A 25142-nucleotide genomic window follows, 5' to 3' on the forward strand; every position below is an offset into this window, starting at 1 on the left:
AGCAGATTTACTTATATTAAGTAAAAAGTGCATTGGTGGAGGAGTTGGACATTTCTGGGTTATGATTTCGTGTGTAAATTGTATAAAATTCACTAGTGAAACATGTTTCAGTAGTGACTAGATAGAAACAACACTCACCAATTCATAATCATACTTAAGTAGTGTCCTTTCTCGTTTGGGAGAGAGGCTGTTGTAAGAACTCTCAAATTTTAATTACTTAATGGACATACTCAATACAACAGATGTTATTCTATCTTCCCTTCCACTTCTTTTTCTATCCATGATAGAATATTATGTTTTTGTTCATAGCAACATGAACCGTGAAGACCGGAATGTGCTTCGTATGAAAGAAAGGGAAAGGCGAAATCAGGAAATTCATCAGGGTGAAGAAGCCTTCCCACCTAACTCTCCTCTCTTTGCTGAACCATACAAAGTTGTGAGTTTACCTAATTTTAAACTTGCATCAAAATAAAATGTTATGGTTCTGTATTATTATGGTTATTTTTTTTTACTTAAAAATTTGGTTCATGTTGTACATTCTAGTCTGTTACTAACTGACTGTGTGACCTTGAACAAATCCCTTAAATCCTAGAACTTACATGTAAAATGTTTTAGTTGGGCTAGAACAGTGATCCTTAATGGCCTTTATCGCTCTGAAACTTCCAGCTTCTGTGTTTCTAGTAACCTTAAGATGCAGTTTTATTTTAATTTGCAACTGCCTTTTATTGCTATATTTTTTAATTGCTCACAATAAATGTGTTTTTGTACCAGGCTAATTTTGGTCAAAACAATAAAACAGTTGCATGGAAGCCAGTGTTTCCATTGATGTCTATAGTATATTGCTTATTGAAACTCAAGTTTCAGTCATTACACCTGAAGGTTTTCTGGTTTCTAAACTAGTTTTCTAAACCTTAAGGTGAAATGGCTAATGAAACTTATTAATGAAACAGTAAATTTAAGCAATATACTACAGGCATCAGTGAGAACACGTGACAAATGTTGATCTTGTTCTGGGTAGCTGCACCCCTTAATTTTTCTACTGAATTTTTTGTAACAAGATTAAGAATACTTTCTAGTATTTGATTTATAGTTACATATAACACTGACCAATGCTACCCTTGCTAAGATTTTGACTTCTAAAAATTTTGAGAAACTCGAAATGTTCTTTATCATTGGTTACTTATTGGAGTTCCTTTAATTACTTCTGGTCTATTGTGTGACTGCTTTCAAATCTATGGAATTGTATACATTTAGTGTATCATGACAATAGTAATACTGACAATATATAATAATGACAATCATCTCTTCTCTTGACCTTTGTAGCAAACAAAGCAGAAAATTTGGCACTTAAAAATCTAAAAACAATTGACTCAGAAGATTTTTTTGTAGATTTTTCTAAATTTCATCTAGGCCTATTGGCATAGTCATTTATGTTGGATAAATAATTCTTTTTTTTTTTAAAAAATGTTATATGTGGGCAAGGGCCAGGGAGAGGAAAAGGTCAAAGGAGGATAATTTTGACTAAAATTTTTTAAAGTACTCAGCTAAAATGAAGAAGCCTGAGATAGCAATTTATAGTAGATTCTGAGCTCTATGATACAACGTAAAGAGCTGTGTATTTGTTTCTCTCACGTATTATTAGCAATTACTTTTTAAGAACTCTGAAGTCATTACTGATGAGTGTCAGCCTAAATATAAGTACTTTTATGTTGCTTTTGGTGGTGAAATAATGTTAATTCTGTTTAGACCAAGTAACCAAGAAAATTTCTTCAAATTTTGTGAAGTATATCAGAGATATAAATGTATTAGACTGGCCAATTCCCCTTTGTTACCCAAGTGCATTTTTATGTTGGTACATTATTGATATCAAAACTGCAGTGCATTTTAAAAATAAATTTAGGATGACCAGAGTTTAATATTTCAAATTGTCTTTATACTTTCTCAAATTTTTAGTTTTTCAAAATTACCGTGACTAAAAATGTTTAGTGTTTGGATGTGAATCACAGACTGATTCCATTGAATTTTTAATCATAATTTTAACTATAATTGGGATGCCAAGGAACATTACATTCCTAGGGATATTTTCATTAGTAGTCAAAATACGAACATTGACTAACCTGAAGCTTTGTTGAATTAGGGAAATATTCCAGTTTTAACTTGAACTATAATATTGAATATTAAGGAACATTATATCATGTTTCTTGGAAATGTTTTCCTAAACTGTCAGAATATGAGCATAGGCTATTTGATTGGCTTAGACCTTTGATAAGTTAGGGAGTGTTGAAGTTTGATATTTCTGACTCCCTGGTGTACATTTTCTCCCCAACTGCTTTGCCAGCAAATTGATTAGAGGAAGAGATCAAGCTAAGATTGCATTTGGAAAATTGTAAGGTGTTTTCATAGATTTTCCAAACTGCTTGCTGCCACCAAAACCACCTCTTTAACCACCAGGGTTTTCAGCCCCAACAAAAAGAAATTTTATAGCAGTGAAATTATTTTTGTTCTCTTCTGATCTTCCTCTCTCTTAAATTTTCACATACTAAATTTTAGAGCTTTTAAAGTCTTAGTGACACAAAATATTTTAATGTAAAAATGTATTCTTCAAAGAGAGTAAATTTTTTGTTAAGTAATAGAGTTGGGGTTTCCTTATTGTCTCTGGCTATTGTCAAACTTGGATTAGTCAGGTGTAAAATTTTTCAAAATTTTCCTGCTTAGTTGAAAAATAATTTTGTGCTTTATTGTAATTTCATGTCATTTTATTCTTTGTATAGACTAGCAAAGAAGACAAATTATCTAGTCGTATTCAGAGCATGCTTGGAAACTACGATGACTCCTACGAAATGAAGGATTTTATAGGAGATAGATCTCTACAAAAGCTTGTTGCAATTCCCAAACCTACCATACCATCAACAACAGATGAAAAACCAAATCCAAGTTTCTTTAGTGAACACAGACATGGTAGCTCTCATCAGAGCAGCAAATGGACTCCTGTAGGACCAGCACCTAGCACTTCTTCCCAGTCGCAGAAACGGTCTTCAGGTTTACAGAGTGGACACAGTAGCCAACGGACCAGTGGAAGTGGCAGTAACAGCACTAGTAGTGTTGGTCAGAGGCATGACCGTGAATCATACAGTAGTAGTGGCGGCAGCAGTGGTGGTAGCCGTAAAAAAAGCCAGCATGGATCAGAACACTCTAAATCTCGTTCTTCCAGTCCTGGAAAACCACCTGCTGTTTCTTCATTAAGCTCTAGTCATTCCAGAGCTCATGGGAATGATCACCACAGCAAGGAGCAGCGTTCTAAGTCACCACGGGACCCTGATGCAAATTGGGACTCGCCTTCTCGTGTTCCTTCATTTTCAAGTGGACAGCACTCTAGCCAGTCTTTTCCACCTTCGTTGATGTCAAAGTCAAACTCAATGTTACAGAAACCTACTGCCTATGTAAGGCCCATGGATGGACAGGAGTCCATGGAACCAAAGCTAACCTCTGAGCACTACAGCAGCCAATCCCATAGCAACAGCATGAGTGAGCTGAAGCCTAGTAGCAAAGCACATCTAACCAAATTGAAAATACCTTCCCAACCATTAGATGTAAGTTGATTATTTACTTATAAGAATCTGGATTTAAGGTAGATCATAGAAGTATATATTTAGAACTGGAAAGGACTTGAGAGGTCATCCTCATCTATACCCTTCATTTTAGAGTTGAGGAAAATGGGGCCTTAAAAGTTTAACTACTTGTTCTATAAATATTACTGACCCTAACCTAGCTGTTTGTTTCTTTTTGGCAGCAAGAAGTCATCATACTAATGTATAAAACAGTATTTTGTGATTGATTTTTTTACTTCTATGAAGACATCAGTGCTTCTGTTGTTAAATTGTGTATATAGGAAATAGCCCTCTCCAGCTAGGAAACTGTGATGAAGTGGCAACCATGATTCATTAATAACAGATCTTTTTCCCCCTTTGGGTTATGTAGATTATATATTATATTTGTACCTGTTCTGATTTATATACCAGATTTATATATTCTAGAGATAAATGTCAGAGCTCTCACTATGTACCTGGAAGATATTGAGACAACATTTGTAATTCAAAGTTGTTTGAAATATATTGTTTGTGTAGTAATGACAATACCAAGATGTCCTTCAAAGTAGTCAAAGGGATGAATCATAATATTAGTACAATGACCAATTTTTAGGTTTTCGGGAAAGTTTCAGTACCCAGAAATCCGAAGTATCAAAATTAATTAAATTTGTGTTTGAGTCAGTTGTTTACTAAATAATTTTAATGACTAAGATCAAAAGTAAGGATGAGAGAATGCCCCTCCCTCTCTTTATAAGAGAGATGGAGTTACTATGAGCATATTGTACAGTGTATGAGAATATGTATGTATAGAAACAGGATTCCTCCCAAAAAGGCTTTTGAAACACCCTGTGTTGTCAGACTCAGTTGATTTGTTGGTTAGTTTTTCTAAACATTTCCCCTTCTTTTGTTGTAAGAGATGATTCTCTGGGTAAAGGGAAAACGCTATTTAGAACTGAAGGTGATGTTGAAACAAAAGATAGCAGTTTTTTGAAACAGCCAAATTAGCTTCTTCATTAAACACTACTTTAAATGCAAAACTCCATTTATAATCCTAGCAGTCTCTTTCCTGGTTGGTACCATTTATTTTTCAGCTTCCATTTTTACTGTTCTCCTGTAGAACAATGTTTATTAGTTTACGTGCAAGGATTTTTAAAAATTGTATAGAATTGAAATTGTTTTGCTTTTGTAATCTATATCTTTTTTAATTAAAAAATTACCCCCAAATCATAGATCCAAAAGATACTTGTTCCAGTCTGTAGGGTTTTTTTTTTTATGGATGTGCCTTTTTATTTTGGAGCTTATTTTGCTTATGGTTTGTATGGTCTAAGCCTTATGTTATAAAAAAAAAGTATTTTCCCCAAGATGATAATGTTAAATGGTGTTTTGCTTGAATGTGCTTATGTCTTGTTACTTTCTTTACTTGTTTAGGATGATTTAATATGTTGATTTGAAAAATCATCAGCAGTCTTCCTTTTTTTAGGCATCTGCATCTGGTGATGTGAGCTGTGTGGATGAAATTCTTAAAGTAAGTTATCTGGTTATTTTGACTTATGAAAATTGTGTATGTGTTTGGTTAAAAATCCATCAGAGTAATAGATTTTTGCCAGAGTTGACATTTTTGTTCTCCATCAAATGGTTTAACTGCTCTGTGTTAGGAGTACTTCCAAGAGAGTGTTTAAAAAAAACCAAAAAACCAAAAACCAACAGAAACCTCCAAATTGACAACTTTGAGAGCCAGGAGAAGCAAACAGTGTTTTTGAGGTGTGCATCTGGTCCTAATGAAGTCTGCTAATCACTTAGGTTGAGAATAGCATTGGCATCTAATTAAGATAACTTCTTGACCAGGAATTACATTCATGGACTGTGAGGACTCGAAAGAGAATAGAGCCGTTATCTGATTTCTCTCATGAATTGACAAGTAAAGTCTTTCTTAACTAGCCTGCAGTGATTTTGTAGGACTTTTTGCCTATACCACTCATTTGACTTTAGTCTTATTCACAATCTTCATTTGCTTCACCTCTTCAACTAGGCTGTAGATATGAGGTCATGGACTTTATTATTCATCTTTGTAATAATATGCTTTGCGTGTAGTAAAGACTTAGATATTTGTTGGCTAATTAGATGCATTTTCTAGCTTGAGCATGTGCAGGTACACAGAACAATTATGAAGAAAGTTATGGCAAATTGAAGTATGACTTTTGGCATAGTTTACTTTTTTTTATATTTGGGTTGTAAACTAATTGTGATAATTTATTTCAGGAGATGACCCACTCATGGCCGCCCCCCTTAACGGCAATTCACACACCATGCAAAACAGAACCTTCTAAATTTCCTTTTCCAACTAAAGTGAGTAAACAAAATTACTTTCATACTGTAAACAAACTCTAAATGACTTTAGTAAAGTTATGAAGATAATTAAATGTGGCTTTAAATTCCCAAAGTGAATTTTGGACTCATAGATTGTCCTTAATAACTGTATTGCATGCTTAGTAATCACCTGGCTATCTCCTTTATCTTTCCATCTTGACAATAATTGCCTCTTATAGAACACAATTCCTATTTCTTTTCTTTGTCGCCACTTTAGTCTGAAGGATTTATAGTCATTTTTTTATCTGTTCCAATTTTTTGTCGTCTGCTGAAACTGAAAGTACTAAAATCATACTTATTAAATAAAGCATTGTTTCTACACTGCTAACATTGCCTTATCTACCCCAAGTATATTTCTTTAGATATCTATATTTTCCTGTTAATTTAATTTTTGGGAGCACTTCCATTTTGAGGCATCAGAAATAAAATATATACAAAGTTCAATACAACACATTAACTTTTCTGAAATGTATCTTGGCATTTCAAATTCATTAGTTTGGCTGAGCACAGACTATGTAGGAAGAGATGAGAAATGAGGATAGGATATTGGGTCAGAGCCAGGCTTTGGACAGGGCCTTGTGTGCCAAGCTGAGGAGTTTATGTTTTATCCTAGTGGCAGAAGGGAGCTAGATACTGAAGGTTTTTGAGAAGGTGAGTAACATGGATCCAAACAGTGTTTCAAGATTATTTTGGCAGCTATAACTGGAATCAGGGCAAGCAATAGGTTGTAGAAAGGAAGGGAACAAATATTTATTAAGCCCTAACTATTTGCCAGGTACTGTGTTCAGCACTTTACAAATATTCTCTCATTTGATTCTCACAACAACCCATATTATTATGATCCCCATCTTACAGTTGAGGAAATGGAAGAGGACAGAGATTAAGTGACTTTCCCAAGATTACACAGCTAGTGTCTGAGGTTAAATTTGAATTCAGGTCTTCTAGGCCCATGGCCCTATCCACTGTGCTACTTGGTGGCCACTGTGGGAAGAGATGAGGGCCAGGAAAATGTGATGGATTGTAATGAGGTTACAAAGCTGGAGGAGGAAGGGAATATTGCTCTTTACAGGAGAGATGTTTTAAAAGGGAGAGATGGGGGTGGTGGAGGAATGAGCTGAATTTTTGACATGTTGAGTTTGAGATTCCAAAGGGATGCCCAGCAAGCAGTTAGAGATTCAAGATTCAAGTTCAGCAGAGAGATTTAGGACTTTACATACATAACTTTAGAAATCATTCGACTAAAGATGAAAAATGCTGGTTACTGATGAGAGAGAAAAAATATAGAGAGGAAAGAAGGCCCAGAATTGAGCCTTTGGGGACACCCATGCTTTTAAGGAACAAGAGATAGTTGATTTTCCAGCAAAGGAGACTAAGAAAGAGCAGTCATACAGCTGAGAGCGAGCGGTTGTTTATCTAAGACAATGAAGGAGAAAGCAGGCTGGGAGGGAGGAGGTGATTAGCAGTGTCAAAAGCTGCTTAAGGAGGAGTTCTAAGAAAGGACCATGGGATTTAGCAGTATAAGTTAATAGGTAATGAGGCAGTCAGAGCAGAAGTCTATTGATTTGGCAGTGAGAAAGGAGGAGACACATGACAATACTTGGAAAAATTTTTAAGACTGGGAGAGCAAAGAAAAAAGAACCCAGGAGACAAGAACAGAGAGAGGAAAATAATCAATGTGGCAAGTTCTTGTAGAGATGGACCCCTTTGGCAGTCTGGTGAAACCTGTTTCCCTTCTCAGAATAGTATTTTTAAATGGATAAAACAGAATGTGTAGGCCTGCACAGAAAACTAAAGATTAGTGAAAATAAAGGTATATATTTTTTTCTCATCCAGGTTTACAGATCACCTCCTTACCTCCCCCCCCCAAAATCTAGGATTGTAAACTTGTAGCCCAATATTTATTGATAATGAAATTACTGCTTGAGAGCAGGGACTGGTTTTTGTTTTTGTTTTTTGTTTTGCTTTTTTTGTATTTCCAGTGATTGTTACAGTGCCTGGAATTTAGTAGTTAGGTGCTTAATAAATGCTAGTTGACTTGGGAACATGAACAAAAGATATATTCTTACAGACTAAGAAATTTTTTGTTACTGTAATAAACAGAACCAGCAAAATAGCATGCATGAGATCTACAGCTGAAAGAATGAAAACAAATTGAAAATAAATACCATGTAATGATAATGACCAAGTTTGCCCCCAAAGAAGAAAAATAAGAATGTGCTTCACTTTCTTATTTACAGAGGTGAGGTAATAAAGGGCTGTGAAACACTGTATATATATACTGGTAAGCTTGGTTGGTGTGTAGGTTAGTTTTACTGAACTCTTTTTTTCTCTTTTAAGGGACAGGTTTCTGAAGGATGGAGGGAATATATTAGGAAAAAAAGATGATGTGAAAACAAAGACAATTAAAATTAAAAAAAAAATTTGCCAAATATTGAGAGCATAGATTAACTGAGAGAAAAGCTTATAAAAATTGAAGTCAATAACATAACGTGTTTGGCATGCAGCTAAAGTTCTCATCAGTGGCAGATTTGTGTCTTTGTACACTTACATTAATGACAGAGAAACTAATTTATAAAAAATTCTGCTAAAAAGAAAAATCAACTAATAAACCTCAGACAACCATAAAGGGGAATATTTGACAATTAAAATTTAAGTAAACAGATTTGAAATTTTAAAAAATTGAAATAATGAAACAAAATTTGAGTTTTTGAAAATATATTAAACTATTAGTGAAATTGATCAAAAGAGAAAACACATTGTAAAAGTTAATAATGAGAAAAGGAATTGGAGAATATATGAAATTATAAACTATTACTGAAAATCCAAGTGATGTAGATGAATATCTACAGAAATATAAAATTAAAACAAAATTTAAAAACAGTTAACCCAAATGACCCAGTCTAGGATACAGGGGAACAAGCACTGTATTCAGAGGGTCTTTCTTCAGATCCTCACTCTGCCACTTTATAATTTGAGCCTGACAACTTTTCTAGACCTTGACTTTATCATCTGTAAAATATAGGAATTGGACTAGATGCCCTGAAGGTCCCTTTCAAGAATAATGCTGCAAGTAAACCACAAATTAACTGTTAAGAGGAAAATGCTAGGATCACTAGTATTAGGCTTACTAGTAAATTCTGTCAAACATTTAAAGGACAAAAATTAACTTGTTTCAAAAACTGTATTCAAAAATAGAAAAAAGCAGAACTCTAAGAAATTTCTTCTATGGAACATATATGGTCCTGTTACTCAATCCAGAGGATATCAGAGAAAAAGTGCTTTATGTTAATACCACTAATAAACATCGATGTAACAGTTATTAAGTAGAATATTGGCAGATTTTAGCAATCTATCCCATTGGCTTTATGATCAGTTTGAATGTTTACTGGAAGTGTGAAGATAGATCAACCATAATTAGGAAAGCAGCTAGCAAAATAACCCAAACTGTTCTTTTTAAAAATTGAAGCCTTTTGTTTTTGTGTCATATTTGTTTTTCAAGATTCTGCTTCCTACCCATTGAACTTTATAACAAAGATTTAAATTTGGTGGGGTATCCCATAGAACCCGTCAGCACGTCAGCTATGCCTGTCAGTATGTGCAGTATTTCTTTCCCAGAGATACTCACTTCCAAAATGAAGTAGAGAAGGAAGTATAGTTACTCAGTTCTTCTCAGAGGCAAAGTTTGGGCCTTAAAATTAGACTGTTCAGGTTTGTTTTTTAAAAATAATTTTTAATTTTATTTTTTGATTTCTTTTATATCACCATAGTTTCCCTCATGTTCCCCCTTATCCTCTTTGTGAGCCATCTCATATAACAAATAGTATTTTTTAAAGACAAGAAAAGAGAAGAAATCAGAATAACTGATAAATACATCCAAAAAATCTGAAAATATGCATTGCACAGTATTTGTGGACCTTGGTGGGAGGGTCTCTTTGTAACTCTTCTTTCCACCTATGTAGCATTAATGCTTATAATCTTTTGTCATTTTTTGCCAATTTTCTGGGTATGAGTTGGGACTTCAGAATTGTTTTCATTTGCATTTCCCTTCTTTTAGTGATTTAGAGTATTCTTTCATATGGTTCCATAGTTTACAGTTCTTTAGAGCATTGTTTATTTATATCCATTGAACACTTATGCCTTGGATATCAAATCTTTATCAGAGCTGATTGATGAAAAGATTTATTTTTCTGTCAGACTTTCCTTTCTAACCTTTGTTGGATTGATTTTGTTTATGCAAAAGTTTTTTTGTTTCATGTAATCAAAGTTATCTGTTTCCTGTCAGTCTGTCAATACCAGGCTAGAAATGCACACAACCAACTGTTTCTGTTTTGTATTATGCTTTTTTGGTTGTTGCTATTTTCTATTGCTTTTCATATAACTAAATCGTGTTGCAGTATGTTAGCTGCCATGTGCAATGCATTTTGACTGGTGACTATATTTAAGTGGCAGCGCTCATTTGGAGGATTTAATAGAATGCCTGGAGCCACAGAATTGACTATATGTAAATTTATATTTATGCACATCTGACGTAATTTGAGGTATAAAATGACCTTCTTGGATTAGATGCTGAAGTGATAACCTTAGTTTGGGAGACAATGTCTGATACTTACTGCCCTCATGTTCCTTAACTCTATCCCTTCATCCTTCAAATGATGTTATGTGGAGCTGGGTTTATAGAACCACAGGGATTTGGAGGGGACCCTTGACACTACAAGCTATGGAGATTTACTTGGTGGTAGGGGACAGATAAAGAGGATGCAGAATACCATGGATAATCTTTGTTGGTGACAATAATCACGTTTCCATGAGTTTTAGCAAATTGATTCTGTAAATGTTTTAACCAACATAATTTGCCTATAATTATGGTTTTAATTAAGAAAACGTGTTTCAAGCATATTAGAGTAATTGAAACCATTCATTTTCCATTGAGGGTAATGAGTTAAGACAAGCAGCATTGTAATATAGAATGTTAGTGACTGATAGAGAAAGAAAAGTACACTTAAATGATTCAGGAGGTTGCTGTTTGGCACAGGGAAAGTCCATCATTGACCACAAAGTTGCATTGACTAATAATCTGTAATAGATGGGTGAACAGAATATTAAATTATAAGTGATTAACTTTTTTACCTTGTCACCTAACTATAAAAACCATAACAGTACTCTGAAATAAGTTAGCTGGAACTAGGCAGTTTGATTTGAAGTCAGCTTCCCAAATGAATATTTCAGCTTTCTCTTGAGATTACTGTAATGTAACTTTCCCTCTCCTTTGTTTAGGAATCTCAGTCAAATTTTGGCCCTGGAGAACAAAGTAAGTATTTCTGTTACTTTGATTCTTAAAGTAAATAAACATTAAGTTTGTATTTTGTGCAGTACACTGTGCTTGGAGTTGATAACACATACATGGAAAAAAATAAGACCTAGGCCTTCCCTTAATAAGCTTTTAATCTTGTAAGAGTGATAGACATGTGTACAGAAAAATACAATTCAAGTTAAATTATAAGGGAATTGCAGAATAGTATGAAAGAGATGGATTGGGGATGGCATGGCTTATTTCTGGGGGATCAGGAATGACTATGTTGTAGAAAGTTTCTTTTTAAATAAGCTGTCTGGTTCCCTTTGTCAAACCAAGTACCCTTGAAGATATGCCTGCTTCATTTATTACCTTTTGGTGATGATCATGCTTAACAGAAAATACTTAAATAAATTTTGTGTACCTCTAATAATTTTTTCCTGGCTAAATGAATTCCATTGTGGCCTGACAGATGACCATAAGGTGTAACCATTCCATTAAGTACAGCCATTGATTAATTTCGGATTTGTACTTTGGGGGTTGGAAACACATAACTGTAATGCTCTGATTCAGGCTTAATTCCTGTCATCTTCAGTAGTCATTTAAGAAGTTCCAGTTAAATATTGCAAACTAACTTCACCTATAACTTACATTCATAGTTAAGTATGCTTTTCTTGATATCAAAAGTTATTAAGTTATTGTGTCAGTCAAAAAGGATTTTTCTCTGTTACTATCGATATTCAGTCATATAGCAACAGACGGGTAGTTGATAATTTATCATGAGAAAACTGAGATTGTCTCAAGTTAGCTGTACTAATACCTCAGTCCTCTCAGTTATTCTAATTAAATGTTACTCTGGTTTGACTGTTTCTCATCCTGTGTTGGTTACTCACTTGAGCAATCTCTTTATTCTAGAAAGATACAATCCTTCATCTAAAACTTCAAATGGTCATCAGTCCAAATCGTAAGTTAATTACTTAATTATCTTTCATTTTTAGAGTTCCTTTGCTTCACAGCTTGTTAATCTGTATAGTTTGGGAATTTGGGACAAAATTTAGAAATGTTATCTTTTTAGGTTTGGAATTATTTTTCTTGATTTCATTTATGAATGTATACTAAGTATTAAATTAAAATGTCCTTTAAAAGTATGATCAATGCTTATAAGACCTTTAGGCCAACTAATAGTGTTGCAGTATACAACAATTATATTATCCCCAAGTCTTTGTGAATTATTTGGCAGGTAATGTGAGGGGGTAGGGAGAGAGAAGGGAAGAGAGAGGGTGGGGATGGTGCTGTTATAATAGTTAAGCCCTCAAATACCTTTGAAATTCCTGTATGATTTATTTAACAAGTATTCATCTGATAGACCAGAGCCTATGGCCCCTTAGCTCAATGAATAGAACTTTTGTATCAGTGATGTGAAGTACATGGGTTTGATATCCACTTGGTCCACTTCATGTTCTTATATTCTGTTGCCATACATTCCACTCTTAATCTCAGCCTAAAAATGTGTTCCATTGATCATTTATTGAACTTGATAATTCAGGATGAATAAATCAATGTAAATCATTGATACTCAAATCACATTTGTATTGAATCATAGGTTCTGTTAAGTCATCTTCATGTACAGAGAGAACTTTGAGTTCTATCAGATATATGACACTTTAGCATACGTGTTAAGGGATATAAAAACAGCAAGATTCTTAAGTCTAGTCAAGGAAGTATTAAACATTTGATATACATGCATGGAGAAAATAGATACTGAAAATAATTATATAACATGCTCTATACCAAATGTTCAAGGAACTTGAATAAGGAAGCTAGGAAATTTTCTTAAAGCAGTTTTGGGACCCACAGTATATAGTGTACTAAGAAGAAAGTACTTTTATTTTTTCTACTCAAAGATCATTTGTCTCATTTTTATGCTCAAAACTAGCCATCAGGGAAGTACTTTTTAGTTGGCATGATGAGTAAGGCTCTGAACTCAGATCAGGTTTACCAATGTGGGTATGAAGGGAAGTGTAAGTTATCATAATAAAAGAATTCTTTTCCCATTGACTAGATATTGGAATATAATCCAAGGAGCAGAAAACATTACAAAATGAGGATTCCAGTAACTGAAGCCTTCAGTTCAGTAAACCTTTATTGAGGAACTGTGCTAAATGCTAGGGTTACAAAGATGTAAATGAAATGTGAAGGCAAAGCCAAGATGGCAGAGTAAAGGCAGGGACTTGCCTGAGCTCTCCCTCAAACGCCTCCAAATACTTTTAAAAATGACTCTAAACAAATTCTAGAGCAGCAGAACCCACAAAAAGGTGGAGTGAAACAAATTTCCAGCCCGACAATTTGAAAGGTCAGCCAGAAGGGTCTGAAGGGATGATATCTAAAAAATAAATTAAGAAGTGAGAGAGGATTGTACTGGGAGAAAGAGAAAGGGAGAGGTAGAATGGGTAAATTATCTCACATAAAAGAGGCAAGAAAAAGCTTCTACAGTGGAGGGGAACATAAGGGGGAGTAAGTGGACCTTACTGTCATCAAAATTGGCTCAAAGAGGGAATAACATACACACTCATTAGGTATAGAAATCTATTTTACCAAACAGAAAAATAGGAGGGTAAGGGGATTGGGGTGAGGGGGTGATAGAAGGGAGGGCAAATTGAAGGAGGGGGTAGTCAGAAGCAAAATAAGGGACAGGATGAAAGGAAAGAGAGAATAGAATAAACAGGGAAGAGAAGATAGGATGGAGGGAAATAGCAATAGAAATTATTAGTAATTAGTAAAAGTAATAGTAATGAAAAAATTTTGAAGCACGTCTCTGATAGTGGTTTCATTTCTCAAACATAGAGAACTGAGTCAAATTTATAAAAATAAGAGCCATTCTTCAATTGATAAATGATCAAAAGATATGATCAGTTTTCAAATGAAGTAATCAAAGCTAGCTGTAGCCATATGAAAAAATACTCTCTCTATTGATTAGCGAAATGCAAATTAAAACAATTCTGTACTACCTCATACCTATTAGACTGGCTAATAGGACAGAAAGGGTAACTGACAAATGTTGGAGGGGACTTGGGAAAAATGAGACTTTAATACACTGTTGGTGGAGTTGTGAACTGATTCAGCCATTCTGGAGAGCAATTTGGAACTATGCCCAAAGGGCTATAAAGCCATGCACACCCTTTGACCCAGCAATACCACTAATACATCTGTATCCCAAAAGAGATTTAAAAAAGAAAAAGACCTAGGTATATAAAAAATATTTATAGCAGCTCATTTCCGGGGGCAAAAGATTAGAAATTGAGGGGATGCCCATCAATTGGGGAATGACTGAAACAAGTTATGGTATGTGATTATGATGCCAAATACCATTCTACTATAAGAAATGATGAGAAGGATGCTCTCAGAAAAATATGGAAAGACTTGCGTGGACTGATGCAACTGCGTACAAAGTAACAGCATTAATGTTAGATGATCATCTGTGAATGACTTAGCTATTTTCAGCAATACAACAATCCAAGACAACTCTGAAGGACTTAAGATGAAAAATGCTATCCATCCCCAGAGAAAGAACTGTTGGTGTCTGAATTTAACTTCATTTTTCTTGATTTTTTTATGTGTGTCCATGTTTTCCTTCACGATATGACTATTATGGATATGTTTTGCATGACTACACATGTATAATATCAAATTCCTTGCCTTCTCAATAGGGGGTGGGGGTTTGGGGAGGGAAGAACAGAGAGAAGTTTTAAAAACGAATGTTAAAAATTGTTTTTACATGTAACTGGGGAAAAAGTTGTAAAAATAAATACTTTAAAAAATAAATGAAATATGAGGGAGAACAGAAACAACTGGGGAAATTAGTAAAGGCCTTTAGTTAGAGGTGAAAGAGAAAGAGCATTCCACCTGTGTAGGAAAGCTCATGTAAAGACATGGAGGTGCAAGATGCGATATTGTGTACCAAGAACTACAAATACGTGTTCTATTGAAACATAAAATACAATGATTAGGGAGTAATGAGAAATTAGTTTGGAAAGATAGACTGGAGCTATATTGTGAAGGGCTTTTAAACACCAAAGAAAGGAAGTTATATTTTATCTTAGGGAGGTACTGAAGCTTCTTCCGCCCAGTGTATGACATGGTCATACCTATGTTTTAGAAATATCACTTTGGCAACTGTAAGAGGACAAACTGGAGAAATATATATGCAGAGAGACCAGTTAGGAGGCTGTTGTAGTAGTCCAGGTGAGAGACTGGGAAGATCTGAACTAGAAACATGAATATACGAGCAGAAAGTGAGGGATAGATATAGAATTGGAGGTAGAATATAGAGGACTTGACAGATTGGTTTTGAGTAGTGAAGGAGAGAGAAGGGTTGGCAACCATTCTTGTGGTTGCCAACTTGAGTGATTAAAAACAATTATTTGAGATTCCTTGAGTTTTAGAATCACGTTACCCTATTCTTCACAGCTGCAGTAACCACTCTGATACTCTAAATATTTGATTTTTGGCAAATAACCAATCATATCCATTTTTGGACATTCTTGCTATAAATGAAACCAGAAAAGATAAGAATGTTGCAGCTAAATAGAAGGATAACTCACATGTCCTCCTTGAAGAGGCACTTTTTTTTTTTTTTTTTGGTGAAGCAATTGGGGTTAAGTGACTTTCCCAGAATCACACAGCTAGTGAGTGTTATGTGTCTGAGCTCGGATTTGAACTCAGGTCCTCCTGAATTCAGGGCCAGTGCTCTATCCACTACGCCACCTAGCTGCCCCAAACAGCACTCTTAAAAAACCTTTGTTCTATATCAAGAAATTATTAAAAGAAAACTACCTAGACATATTAGAACAAGAAGGCAATGTGGAAATTGAATCCACTGTTCACTTCCTGAAAGAAATCCCACAATGAAAATGTCCAAGAATGTCATTTTCAAAATCCATACCTATCAGACAAAGTTTAAAAGTAATATAAGCATCCAGAAGAAGGAATTTATCAAGGAACCACGATCAGGATCGCTCAAGATTTATCAGCTATCACTTCATTGGAGTGGAGAATGTGGAGTTAGATACTGCAAAAGACAAAAATCTACAACCAAGGATAACTTATCCAGGAAAATTAGTTATTCTACAAAGAAAAAAGAAGTAAAATAGAAGATTTTTCAAATATTCCTGATGGAAAGGGGGAAAAAAACCCTAGAGCTGAAAAGGAAGTTGGAAGTGTAAATATGGAAATCAGGAGAAAAATTAAAAGGTAGCTGCAAGTAAACAATCAGAAGGCATTTTATAAGGACTGTTTACATTCTAGATGTTAGAAAGGTTCTTTAAGAATCTTATTATCAGGGGCAGCTAGGTGGCACAGTGGATAGAGCACCAGCCCTGAAGTCAGGAGGACCTGAGTTCAAATCCGGCCTCAGACTAAACACTTGACATGTACTAGCTGTGTGACCCTGGGCAAGTCACTTAACCCCAATTGCCTTTTAAAAAAAAATCTTAACATCAAAAGGGGCCATAGAGATAGTCATCTAAAACAACCTATGAAAACTTGTTATGTTTTGAAGATGCTATGAGACGAAAAAGAAGAGAACCAACTCCCCCTTTCAGGCCCCCATCACTTTTTTCCTGGACTGTTGCAGTGGTTTCTCCCCACTCCTGATCATCTTCCATGCTTCTGCCTGCCAAAGTGATTTTCCTAAGTGCAGATCTAATCATGTCTCTCCTCTACTCAGTAGGTAACTCCGGTGGCTCTGTATTGACTCTTGGATAAAATATTATTGCATCTTTATCTTATCCCTTTAAAAAAAATTTTATATACGTTTTATAATATGCATTCTTAGTATAGTAGTACATATGTGTGTGTGTGTGTATATATATATACACATATATATATATACACACACATATACATACACACACACATACATATATAACATTTATAGGGATAGGGACTAGACTTGTGATTTCATTGGTATGGAGAAGTACCAGAAGAAACTCCTTCTCACAGTACAGGAACCAATTTATCAGTAAGTAAATATATTCATTTTAGGGGTTCATGCTCAAAATTATTTTACTGACTGTAACCACTACTTTAAATCATAAGAGGATATATTTAGATGAAATTGAGTCCAGTGCAGGCAGGTCACCTTACCCTCTGGACATCAGTTTCAAAAATTCAAAGAGGTTGGGTAACATCCCTGAGGTCTAGTAGAACTTATGTTGACATAGACTCAAGGATTTTAACGCAAAGGTGGATATATGGGACGAGAGCGAAAAGTACATGGGAAAATTTAGTTTAGAAAGAAGAAAGGAAGGGATATAAGACTAGTTACCTGCAGGTTTCTTGCTTGAGTTAGTGAATGCTTTTTTTCAGGAAGAGTTAAATAACATGGATGTGAACACTGATTATCACAAAAAAGTGAAATTGTGATTGAATTTTACCATGTAGGAAATGATTGATTAAAGAAGTAAGTCATTTTTTAGTCACTTGTCTGTATGCAAGTATCAAGTAGTTAGAACAAAATCAACACCAGTGCCAAGATAAAAATAAATAAATAAAAGAGAAAACACTTAGTGAAACCTGAACTTTTCAGACAATCTCTTGATAACAATAAATAGGAAATGAACTGATTATCATGATTTCCTGTAGAAGCATGATCCAGTGTAATAAAACATTGTGAATAAGGGAGAGCAGAAAAGCCCAGAGAAACTCCCTTAGCCAGAAAACTCCTCTCCTCTGTAAAAGATACACCCGGTATGGACAACTTTTCTTTATAATTATAGACTCATTTGCAATACAAGATGAAAATGAAAAATCACAAATAGTGTATCACCTCACAAAACAAAATACTTCCCCAGTGTGCTGAAGTTTTCAGTAAGAAAGTAGAAATGAGACTTAAGAAAATGACGTCAAGAAGAGCTACTGGAACAGACCAAGCACCATGGAATAAGTCTCTTCTGGATGCAATATGATTTTGAAAGCATTGTCTAAACTGCAAGACTTAAAACTGAAATGATTGAGAAAAATAATCACTGATAATATTATTATCTAAAAAAATTCCTCTTCTAGGAGATTCATTGACTACTCAAAAGATAGCTGCCTTATAACCCATACAGGAAAATGAAATAATAATAATTATTATTATTAACAAATAGTAGTTTACATGTAATTGAGGAAAAATAAATTGTTATTTAAAAAACAAATAATAGCTACCTAGCACTTCTATAGCACTGATGGACAGATGGACAATCAACTAGGCTCAGAATTGAATGGAAGAAAGAAAATGGGCTGTGTTGCAGAACTTTCAATCATTCCAAACTGCTGTTTGACTCATCCATCTCTTAACACCAGCAGTCCCCTAGTATTACTATATGGCTGTAATTCACAGAACACCGTAGTGACCAAAAAATCATTATTGCAGTGGAGATCATGGGTATCACTATCGTATTTTACCAACAGTGATTTGTCCTTAGTAAGTAACATAAAAGATATTTTCCAGGGAAAAAAAATTTTGACCGGAAAAGGAGCAGGGCTGGTCATTTAGCAGGAATAAGGAATAACATATGGAAAGTAAAAGCATTGTACTTGGTACCCTTTAAATGTTAATAAGACCTGTAGGAAAACCTCTTAGTATGTGGGGGAGGGTGGGATGGGTGCTTGATACTGTACTTGTAATGTGTGGACAGAAATTACACAGAATGAGATGCTGTTTGATGGATTACATATGGTCTGTACTGTTAGAGGAAGTACCCATATTGAGGAGATACATTGAAGTTTAGAATAATTACCAGTAATTGAACACACATCCCTGGGTCAGGGATCATGCGTAATTCATCTACAATATAGGACAAAGGCCCTTGTTTTTTGTAATGGATTAGATAAATTAGAATGTTGACTGGTGAAATCGAACTGTGATTTTTACAAATAATTGAACATGTCTACCTCTGTGGAAGTTTGAGGGGAAAGAAATCACACTCGATGTTTTTCTCTGCATGCTTTCTTTTTAATATGTAAGTTTTGGGAAAGACTCCCAATAAGAAATTGTGTGTGATTCTTGCCATTTGTGGGTATGATTGGATTAAATAACCTTAAAAGTCCCTTCAGATACCAAGTCTGTGAATTTATAAATATTGTTTATGTATAGGAAAAAATTCCTCTGATACTTCATTGATATTAAGATGAGTAGTTGTAGAAAAAAAATTATTTCTTCTTCCTTAGTTCTTTACTCCAGATATGAAACAAACCAGCCAGAGTAAGACTTCCCTAAATCATTGGTTTCATCAGCGATTGCTTCTAGTATTATTGGTAGCTATTAAATGTTTGGCAAGCTATTATAGAGTGTTCTCAAAAATCCTAATGTCTTCAATTTTTCCCTCTAGTATGTTAAAGGATGATTTAAAACTTAGCAGCAGTGAAGATAGCGATGGAGAACAGGTAGGTAATTTAAGATTTTGCAAATATTAGAAAGCTAAATAATAGACTTTGTCGATTGCTGTAGCAGAAGTGGTACTAATAGTAATCTTTGATGTTTGTATAGCACTCTGTACATCAATTAACAAGCATTTTTTAAGCACTTACTATGGGGGGCGAGCAGGAAGTAAACATTTATATAGTGCCTACTATATGCTTGGCATTGTGTAGTGCTCTTACTTTTGACTGTGTAGCGTTATCACTTTGTGCTAGGGACTTTTGTCTCCCATGACCATTGTCTGGTAAGAGCTTTACAAATATTACCTTATTTGACCTACTATGTGGCAGGCAGCTGTGCTAGGCACTTGAGATATAGAGACAAATTCTGTGCCCTAAAAGAATTTACACAACAGTTAATTCTTAATTGTTAAAATAAAAATTCCTTTTTTTTTTTGAAGTTAAAACATTTAAAGATTCCTATTTTCAAAGAAGTTTTTACTTTACTGCAGAATTTCCAGTCTGTCAACCAGACAAGATTAGCTTGTCTTAAAACAAAAAATGGTTGGTTTGTTGTAATACTCAAAAATAATATGTGAGAATGTATCAATTAGAAGAATTTTTAGGAAGGAATATAGTGGCTTCTCTTTGGTGCTTTGTGGCTGAAGACTTAACTGCTTTTTTATTCTTTGGGTTATGGCAGTATTGGACAAATGTCCTCTGGAATTCCTTCCCCATTCTTCTCACCACCACTCCCCAAAACATGGAGAGCTTAGGATAATTAGGTCTTCCCTTTACTTCATTAATACATTTGGGTCTCTTATCTTAAAGTTTTCTATATGGTAAGAGTTACTGTAACTTTTTTTTTTCTTAGATTGAGACAAGTCTACCCTGAAGGGTTGGTGTTAGCACTTTTATGATCTAATAAAAATGGCAGTTTATGCTTATTAAATCTAGAATTCATCATTTCTTTTAGAGGCTAAAACAGCCCAAGTCTTCACTGGCATATGCCTGTTTTTATTTCTCCTGGGGCCAGTGGAACCCAGTCTGTCCTCTTTAAGTGATAATTCTCAGCATGAAAAATATACTATTACATTTATGGCAAAATATTCATACAGATAAGTTAAAATATTAAAATAACTTTTTGAAAATGCCTTTTTCTACACTTAATCTGTACCAATCAGGAAGGTGATAATTATGATACAGATTCTTCAGTGAAAAGAAGTTTTGGGAAATACTGCAACGATAAATTGATAATGCATTTAGTTATGGTTTAGGATGTTGATCACATTTAGTATGTAGAATAGTAAGTGTGATTCATGAACTTATTGTACTTTAATTATAGGATTGTGATAAAACTGTGCCAAGGAGTACACCGGGAAGGTAGGCATTGATATGTGTTTGGGGTAAAAGTGTGATATGATAATACATATATACTTATGTAATTGCTTATATGTATAGTGTGTGCAGTGTGTTTTTTGTGTGTGTGTGTAAAATAGCTTCAGAAGCCTTTGGTTATAAGGAAATAAGTTATGATGAAGTAGTTTTGGATCTTGGTAGGTTTGCACAAAAGTATTTAATATAACAAAACACTACAAAAACACCGTACAAAATAGTTAATGATTAGAAGTGATCAGACTAGAATGAAATTGTATTTAGTTTAACAAAGCAGCCATATTCATTTCTTCATTGAGATAAAGTTTAAATTTTATCTTACCTTTTTTTTTTTAAAGTAATTCTGAACCTTCACACCACAATAGCGAAGGAGCAGATAATTCCAGGGATGACTCCAGTAGCCATAGTGGATCTGAAAGCAGCTCTGGATCTGACTCGGAGAGTGAAAGTAGTTCCAGTGATAGTGAAGCCAATGAGCCGTCACAGAGTGCATCTCCTGAGGTAGGGTGAATGCAGTCCCTGCTCTGAGGTGATTTTCTTAGGCTACTGAGAGTTAGGGTTAATTGGAAGAAGTGATTCTGAATGTAAGAGTGTAAAGAGAAATACTTTGTGCGTTCTTGGCCATCTAAGCTGAACTTAACTACCATACTTACTGGGGAAGCTGCATGGGGAGGGGAATAGGAGAACTTTATAGATCAATCAGCTAATTACTTTTCCTCTGTTTCTGGTCTAATTTGCTTTGTGTAAAACCTCCTTGGTGCTTTGAGGTGATATTGTAAATCACTTAAAGAGTAGTTTTTCTTCAGGCTTATTTTTGTGTAACATCAGTTTAAAGACCTCAGTGATATTAGGGCAGGAAATAAGAAAACCTGAGTAGGTACAGTTTTATTATTAAAGTTTATTGAATATGCAGATGAAATATCATCCAGTGTGTGCATCTGTTATCATTGGATAACTTGAGGCTGTTAAATATTAACTCTGTGTATTCAGAATATTGCTTTTGGACTTGGAGTCCAAAATACTGGAATATTGGCCACTTAGAAGCCAATATGTAATATTCAGCTTTTCACCAAAGTTACCAGAATTCTAATCCAACGTTCTGGATTATTAGACCCCGGGGTATGTAAGTGTCTTTCCTTGTAACTGCCAACTATTTCTTAGTGGGATTGAGTGTTTATATCTAATCTCTTTAGGAAGATAGAGGAGAAATAAATTTAATAAAGAAATAATGTACTGTTTTCTTTTTCAGCCTGAACCACCGCCAACAAATAAATGGCAGCTTGATAATTGGTTGAATAAAGTGAATCCACATAAAGTGTCACCAGCTTCTTCTGTAGATAGTAATATCCCATCTTCTCAAGGCTATAAAAAGGAAGGTCGGGAACAAGGACCAGGAAGTGGCTACGTTGAGCAGAATGGACCTAAGGAGTCCAATTCTTCTACTCCTGGACGTGATTCCAAAACTATTCAAAAAGGATCAGAGAGTGGTCGTGGGAGACAAAAGTCCCCAGCCCAGAGTGATAACACTACACAGCGAAGAACTGTAGGAAAAAAACAACCCAAAAAAACAGAGAAGGCAGGTGTAGAAGAGCCTCGAGGGGGCCTAAAAATAGAAAGTGAAACCCCTGTAGACATGACAACAAGTATGCCCTCCAACAGACACAAGGCAGCCACAAAAGGCTCAAGAAAACCCAATATAAAGAAGGAGCCCAAATCTTCCCCTAGATCTACAACAGAAAAAAAGAAGTATAAGTCAGCAAATAAACCTTCACAAAAATCTAGGGAAATCATAGAAACAGATACTTCATCGTCTGATTCTGATGAAAGTGAGGGCCTTTTCCCTTCTTCACAAACTCCTAAGTATCCTGAGAGCAATAGAACTCCTGTTAAACCCTCCTCAGTCGAGGAGGAGGACAGCTTTTTTCGGCAAAGAATGTTCTCTCCTATGGAAGAGAAGGAACTCCTTTCCCCACTTAGTGATCCTGATGACAGGTATCCTCTTATTGTGAAGATTGACCTGAATCTCTTGTCAAGAATACCAGGGAAGCCTTATAAAGAAATGGAGCCCCCCAAGGTAGAAAAGAAAAATGTGCCTGAAAAGCACACGAGAGAGCCCCAGAAACAAGTCTCAGATAAAGGTTCCACCAAGGGGAAGAGGAAACATAAGGTTTGTAAAGCTTACAAGAAAGGCTTTTTCATTCTCAGATAGTCAAACTAATATGCACCATCAATGACTGAGCTAATGCCTACAATGTTACAAGTAGTAACTCTGACTTTCAATAGGGAGAGATTCCAAGAGCCAAACTTTGGTATCAGGCATGATATTCACTTACACTGAAAGTTCATTCATATCTGCCTGTGCTATATTTGGAGAGACAGAAAAAGGAAGAGTAGATGGAATTATTAGTTATTATTAGTTGCAAGCACATGTTTTTGTGTTCCCAGGACTTCTTTGCTTATAAGTACTCAGTGAATATTAAATGAATTTTCACTGGACTCTATTCTTTTTTCAGTTATGTATATACATCTACTTCTTAAACTTTCTACTTTGCTGTCTCCTCAGTAATATCATACTTAAAACATAGGAAGAGCCTTCAGCTGTATGTCCAGAATTTGTTCACAGAAGTGAAAATACATCATCACTAAGCTCCTACAGTGGCTTAGAAAAGTCATTTTCAGTCATGTCTTACTCTTATGACCCCGTTTGAGTTTTTCTTGGTAGAGATAGTAGAGTGGTTTGCTATTTCCTTCTCCAGCTCATTTTACAGATGAGGGAACTGAGGCAGTGTTAAATGATTTGCCCAGGGTCACACACCTAGTAAGTGTCAGAGGCAAGATTTGAACTCAGGAACGTGACTCTTCTGACTTCTGGCACTCTATCCAGTGTGCCACCTAGCTGCCTCAGCTTAGCAGACTAGAGAACCGTGTTTGGAAGACTCAAGCAAGTTCATGATTTGGGGGATCTATTCTGTGTTTTTTGCTGATGTCTTCTAAGTATAAACCACTTCAGGGATACTAGAAAACTGAACTCAAAGGGAGTGTGAGTGAGTTTAATCCCAGAAGATTTTATGTTCTTGTTTCATCTAGAATGATGATGATAACCGAGCCTCTGAGAGCAAGAAACCTAAGATTGAGGAGAAGAGTTCATCAGGCCATAAGACGTCCAGCAGTAGAGAGTGAGTCCCAGTGAATGTTGAACATTGATGTAATTAATATATAGTATTTGTCATTGTGTGCAACTGCTGATATTAGAATCTGCCTAATATGTGATTCAGGCAGTTCATAAGTATTACAACATAAGGGAGATACACAGTGTTTCTTCACAGTGTATTTCCAAGGCAATATCATTCTTGCTGTGTTGTACTTGAAACTAGACCTTTAGTTCCTGTTGTCATCTTGATACCAATTTTACTTTTTTTTTTTTTTTAATACTAGGACCTTTGGCAAAGTGAAAAAGTAAATGTAGATAAAAATACTGTCATTTCTTTTTTTCCTGGATTGTGGGAGAACTATTTCATAGACTGCACAAAGAATACAATAGCATTATATAAGAGCTACAGATAAAAGGCAGATGCTGTTCTTTTCTTCCTGGATTATAAACTCATAATTGGAAAGTGAAGAAACTGGTTCTAAATGTATATGTAACCTAAATGTAAAAAGCCACATAACATTTCAAGGAGAATGGAAGGGGGAGATACCTTTCGCAGATGTGAGTGTGGGGACAATTCTTAATCAAACAACAGATAGAGGTCATCATAAAAGCCAATAAAATTTTTGATTACATGAAAGTGAAAAAGCTTTTTGCATGCAAAATGCAGATAAAATAGAAGAAACTTTGAATGGGGTTATCTTTGCAAAAATTCCTTGTATTAAATATTATTTAAGGTCTGTCTCTACCATCCCTGGAATCAGGAGGACCTGAGTTCAAATCCATCCTTAGATACTTACTAGCTGTGTGACCATGGGCAAATCACTTAACCCTGATTGCCTCCAAAAAAAAAAAAAAGGTCTGTATCCAAGATACATAGGGTTGTGTTTGCCAGTAGATAAATACTGGGTTACAGGATTTCAAGTCTTCTTAAAAGAATTGCAGACTATCAGGA

General features: G+C 35.0%; 1 protein-coding gene across 6 annotated transcripts in view; it reads left to right on the forward strand.

Moving 5' to 3' along the window:
- AFF4 (AF4/FMR2 family member 4) overlaps positions 1-25142 on the forward strand; it is a 107316-nt gene that overhangs the window by 39874 nt on the left and 42300 nt on the right. For all 6 annotated transcript variants that reach the window (XM_027848996.1, XM_027848995.1, XM_027848994.1 and 3 more), the window contains 11 exons: positions 310-436; positions 2772-3590; positions 5068-5112; positions 5847-5933; positions 11229-11262; positions 12160-12208; positions 19617-19671; positions 20990-21027; positions 21378-21540; positions 22289-23206; positions 24127-24215. In XM_027848996.1, coding sequence (XP_027704797.1) covers positions 314-436; positions 2772-3590; positions 5068-5112; positions 5847-5933; positions 11229-11262; positions 12160-12208; positions 19617-19671; positions 20990-21027; positions 21378-21540; positions 22289-23206; positions 24127-24215 — 2420 coding nt within the window. In that variant the 5' untranslated portion in view covers positions 310-313. The remainder of the gene's footprint in view (positions 1-309; positions 437-2771; positions 3591-5067; positions 5113-5846; positions 5934-11228; positions 11263-12159; positions 12209-19616; positions 19672-20989; positions 21028-21377; positions 21541-22288; positions 23207-24126; positions 24216-25142) is intronic.

The sequence above is a fragment of the Vombatus ursinus genome, unplaced genomic scaffold, assembly GCF_900497805.2.
Source record: "Vombatus ursinus unplaced genomic scaffold, bare-nosed wombat genome assembly UNPS02007284.1, whole genome shotgun sequence".
In the NCBI taxonomy this organism is placed as follows: domain Eukaryota; kingdom Metazoa; phylum Chordata; class Mammalia; order Diprotodontia; family Vombatidae; genus Vombatus; species Vombatus ursinus.